Consider the following 5,022-nt stretch of genomic DNA (forward strand, 5'->3'; position numbering starts at 1 on the left):
AAAAAAACAATACAGAGCACACAACACTTCATCTTCAAGGGGAAAAAGAAATGAGCTTCCTTTCTGATCTTTGATGACTTCTGTCGATCGCTGGCTCTTAGCAGAAACGTACCCCACCCGCACCCCCAGAACAGACTGCCCTGTGGACTACAGACATCCTGAAACAGACAGCCACTCGCCTTCCCCTCCTCTGGCTGCACTACACCGAGGCACACTCTCAGCTCGGATAGTCCCCTCAATTTCCAAAACAAACCTCTACAGAACAAGCCCTTGAAACACCAAGTAATTAGTGGTAATTATAAGCTGATTCTTAACAGGCACTTAAATGTTCCAAAGAAAACAGGAAATTAAAAATCTAACACTGCATTTTAAAAATTGGCTTGTAGTTAGAGGCATGCAAAAGACCAAAGAAACGAGGGAAGCGCCTCGCAGGTAGAGTGCCCGTCAGGGTCTCCCCACAGCAGCAGTCCAATCAGCCTGGTGCCTTTGTAACGCCTTCGACTCAGTAACTTACTCTCATGAGAGCCGGATTCTACATGGGCACCCAGTAAAAATGCATAAAAAGAAGACAAGACGCCTTTAGGGAAAACATCCTCACTGGGAATCAGAAGAGGTGGCCTGAGGTTCCCTGCACCCTGCTCAGAGAGCCACGGGGCAAAAGAAGCCAACGGGAAACCCACTGAAGGTCCGGGGATGATATTTTGAGCTACAGCCAAGAAGAGAATGTGCAAAGGTCAGTGCTGATGCACGTGGGCCCTTCCATGGCAAGCCTGCCACCAAAGCGTGGAGATGGACGGCGGCGACTGGCAGCCCATCGGAGGGCAGGCGGCTGGGGGAAAGCAGATGCAGTGTCTAGGGAGGACCAGGAGCGAGCGAGCGGGGAAGCAGGCACCGCTGTACGCAGGGGCGGCTCGGTAACAGCGAAGGCTAAAGAGAGTTAAGTAAGCAAACCAGTTGCTCTGGGGAAAATGGAACGAGGATGGCGTTCAATTGAAAATTAAAGAAAAAGGCAAAGATGAATGTTTTAAGGGCGGCAGAAACGCAGCACTAAACGGAGAGGGAGTGGTGTAGTAATTAAGTAGATGAACCAAACCATGCCAAAGCCAAGACAGTTTGTTTCAATTGGCGAGCTCTTTTCTCACTGCTGTGTGAAAGGAACTGAGATTGGCCATGGCATGCGGGTGTAACAAACAGAAACGGCATCCTTAGCCTACAGTCATGGAAGTATGAGGCCACTTCGAAGGCTAAGCCCGATACGGCCGGCTTACTCTCACCGTGCACCTCTGAAGAACATGAGGGCGTTACAGCGCCACGGACGTGCAGTGGGTGCCCCTTGGGTGGGGGCTGGAGTGGCTGTACTTACCGGAGTCCTCCCACTGGAGCAAGTGAAGCTTCCACGCAGAGTAATAAAGAAACCCCAGTACCAGAAAGAGGCAGAGGGCTAGCAGCAGGTTTCGCACAAATACCAAGAGTCCCATCTTCACATGATTTGTGCCTTCCTACATGACCTAAGGGGAAGAAGAAATTAGGTCAAAAAGAGAAAGCAATCATCTTATTGACACATGCCATCTTCAAATAAATTACCTCTAGGCTTACTGGTCAGATAGAGACTGGTGGACACCCCCCCCCCCCCCCCCAGGATGTACCCTTCGGATCTGAAGCTGAACTCATCTCCTCACTGGAATACTCAACCATTTAAGATCAAAGGGCAGCATTTCCCCAAGGACAAGGTTCAGAGGGTTAGGGGAGAAGGAATGGAAACAGGAAATCCAAGGAGAAGGTGGCTCCAGCAGTGTGACACTGGAGGGACGGCAATGGAGGCCTTGAATCACACGTCCATACGGACTGTGGAGCATAAAGCCATGTTCCGCTTGCACGCCGCGTCTTGATCTGCATACAAATCCCACATGAGCACAAGTACTTGTTCTGGAATTCCCATTCTTCCCAAGGCTATCCACAGTTTGTTATGAGCTGAATGCTTTCACCGTCACAGAAACACAAGCACACCTCTTTCTGGTATTCTCTGCTTTCAGCCAAGATCCCTGTGACATCCTTGTTCCTTGTTGGACATCCCTTGTTCCACGCCCTCTTCTGAATCCCGCCAGAACCTCTGGCCGCTCCCTGTCAATGCACTGCTGCAACTGCTGTTGGCTGATCTTCAGCAAATGTTACTTGCATGAGATATCCGTGAAACTGATCTATAATTTGTGCATTCTGTGGGGTCACCTTTCTTTGGGATGGGAACAAATACGGATGTCTCCTAGTCAGTTTGCCAAAACAAGGGCATGCTGCATGGTTTCAAAGTGTTAGTTAGGGCTGTATCCCCTCCCCATCCTTATTCAATCCGAATGCTGAGCAAATCATCAGAGAAGCTGGACTACACGAGGAAGATGTGGCATCAGCATTGGAGGAAGGCTTAATGACAACCTCCATACGCAGATGACACACCTTGCTTACTGAGAGTAAAGAGGACTTGAAGCGTTTGCCAATGAAAAGCAAGAACTGCAGCCTTCGGTTTGGGTTACAAAGCAAAACCCTCCCAAATGGACCAAGATCGAAGTCACCAGGGATCTCGCCCTGCTTGGCTCCACAATCAGTGATCACGGAAGCAGCAGTCAGGGATCAAAAGGCGCAGTGGGTAAATCTGCTGCACGGGACCTCATGAAAGTGTTGGGGGGTGGGGGGAGAGTGACTTTGAGAACTAGGGTGCACCTGGCACAAACCATGCTATTTTCAATGCCTCATATACCTGGGAAGGCTGGACACTGAATCAAGAAGGCCCGAGAAGAATGGATGCATTTGAATCACGGTGCTGGTGAAGAATCTTGAAAGTTCCATGGCTGCCAAAGGGACGAACAAATCTGGCTTGGAAGAAGTACAACCAGAATACTCTAACTTAGAGGTGAGGGCGGCGAGACTTCCTCTCACTGCTCTGGACATCCCTGGAGGAAGCCATCATGCTTGGCCAAGTAGAGAGGAAGCCCCTCAACGAGATGGATTGACCCGGAGGCTGCAGCAGATATAACCATCATGGTGAGAACGGGGCAGGGCTTCCTTCTGCTGTACACACGGTCCATGTGGTCAGAACGGACTCCGTGGTACCTGACACGTAACCGCAACCTTTTCCACGTTCTCATTTGGTGAGTAGGGGTTTTTAAGGCTTGCAATCAGCCAGCTAAGAGACCTTCATTATCTCTGCCCAGTTCCTTCTGACACTGAACATAGCCTATTCACAGCATTGAAGAGGGGCTGTCTTCGGGGAACCATTCTGCCAACCACATCCTTCATTAAATCCTCAATTCCTTTAGAATAAAGTAATTGCTCCTTAAAGCCTCTTCTGGGCAAGTCCCCATTTACTCTCCAGACCCATCTCTCCCACCCCCCGACCTCACGAGTGTCCTACACACCAGCCATTCTTCCACTCTATTAAAGGCACAGTCATTCCACTAGAGGCACAGCATCATGTGCTCGGCAAATGTAACATTGCCAAGACTGCCCGGAGTCCCATGCCTCAGCCCCACTCAGAGAGCCTCCCACACAACACCAGAAACAATGTCTAACTCTTCTGAATGAAGATTTAAAAAGCACCCTTTGTAGATTACACAGTTATCTAGCTTGAAAAACCAAGAGAATCCAGTGAAAAAAACATGACAGCTCAGAGGAAGTTCAACAAAGCAGGTGTTGAGAAGACTTATTTCCACAAATCAGTAGCTTCTGAAAAACTTTACCAGCAATCAACTGCTGCTGGAAGATGTAAAGGGGGGAAAAATCCATTTGCGAAACTCCCTAAAGATAAACTTTAAGAGAAGTGGGCAGGACTTTCACTAAATGACGGGAAAGCCCCAAATAAAGAGATAAATAAACATGTTCTTAAATGGAAAGGACAAACTCAGTATAATTCCAATCAAGGTCTGTAACATGTTTTTCAGACTTAAATCTAAAGGTAATCTGAAGAGCTTGTGGCCCAACAAAACTAAGAAACTTTTAAAAATGAAAATAATGATTTACCTTACCAGCTATGAAAACTTACAAAAAAATAAAACTGTACAAATTAGCGCTTTTTCTCTGCATACGCACAGAGATGAATGTAACTTCCTTATAGATACACGTATTGATTTACTGTACAGTAAACATGTACATACGGAGGAAAGAAGGGGGAGAGGGAGGGGAAGGGAAAGGAAGGGGAGAAACACGCTGGAAAGACATACAACCCAGAAGCCCTTGACCCCCGTGACCCTGTCAGACGGGGACCTGCCCCACGGGACCCCAGGCTGTGATCTGGGCGTGCAGGGTGCAGGTCTTTTCCCCTGCAGACCAGCCGGTGGGCTAAAAAAGCCAAGCACAGAACCACCATGCCACGGCGGCTCTGCTTATATGCTTCTGAATGAGGCGCATTCGTCATAAATCACAGACACTGCTCCTGCAAGTGTTTTTAAGATTAAATAAAGGAAACTAGTAATACTTCCTAGGAACATAAAACGGGATATGCTTTCAGAAACCATTTGGAACTATCAACTGCAATTTACAACATTCCAATACCCTGTCCCAGCATGTCTATTTCAACGGCTGTTTCCTTGAGAAACACTCAAACCAATATGGTAACGAGCAAAACGAGCGACCAGTGGCAACGATGATTGTAAGAACAAGTATTAGAAACAATTCAAACAACAAAAATCAATCCTGGTGCCTCTACACAGTGGAATGTCTATCTGAGGCCACCTTGGCAGGAAGCAGACGCCACACCCAGAGTGCACAGAGGAGAGTGCAATGTCAGGGATTTTATTCATTTACCGTATATACTCGAGTATAAGCTGACCCGAATACCTATCTACTTCTTTCTTTTCATGGCTGAGGGAGCAGAGCTCAAGGACCCACCATGGGTGCAGCAGGAGGAAGCGATCAGCCCCTTTGGCATCAAAGGTGCTACTGCAACGTAAGGAGCAAGAGGAGGAGCTGAGAAAGACCCCACCAACAGAGGGCCGGCTGCTGCCAGAACTGTAAACACACACACACACACACACA

At 48.1% G+C, this 5,022-nt stretch overlaps 1 protein-coding gene across 4 annotated transcripts in view; it reads right to left on the bottom strand.

Annotated features, from left to right (window-relative positions):
• The window catches only part of ST3GAL3 (ST3 beta-galactoside alpha-2,3-sialyltransferase 3), a 266,714-nt gene that overhangs the window by 237,931 nt on the left and 23,761 nt on the right, over window positions 1-5,022 (bottom strand). For all 4 annotated transcript variants that reach the window (XM_004699493.4, XM_045291846.1, XM_045291844.1 and 1 more), the window contains exon 2: window positions 1,364-1,508. In XM_004699493.4, the coding sequence (XP_004699550.1) occupies window positions 1,364-1,478 (115 nt within the window). In that variant the 5' untranslated portion in view covers window positions 1,479-1,508. The remainder of the gene's footprint in view (window positions 1-1,363; window positions 1,509-5,022) is intronic.

The sequence above is a fragment of the Echinops telfairi genome, unplaced genomic scaffold (assembly GCF_000313985.2).
Source record: "Echinops telfairi isolate 266 unplaced genomic scaffold, ASM31398v2 ScPeMD7_443;HRSCAF=831, whole genome shotgun sequence".
NCBI classification, from domain to species: domain Eukaryota; kingdom Metazoa; phylum Chordata; class Mammalia; order Afrosoricida; family Tenrecidae; genus Echinops; species Echinops telfairi.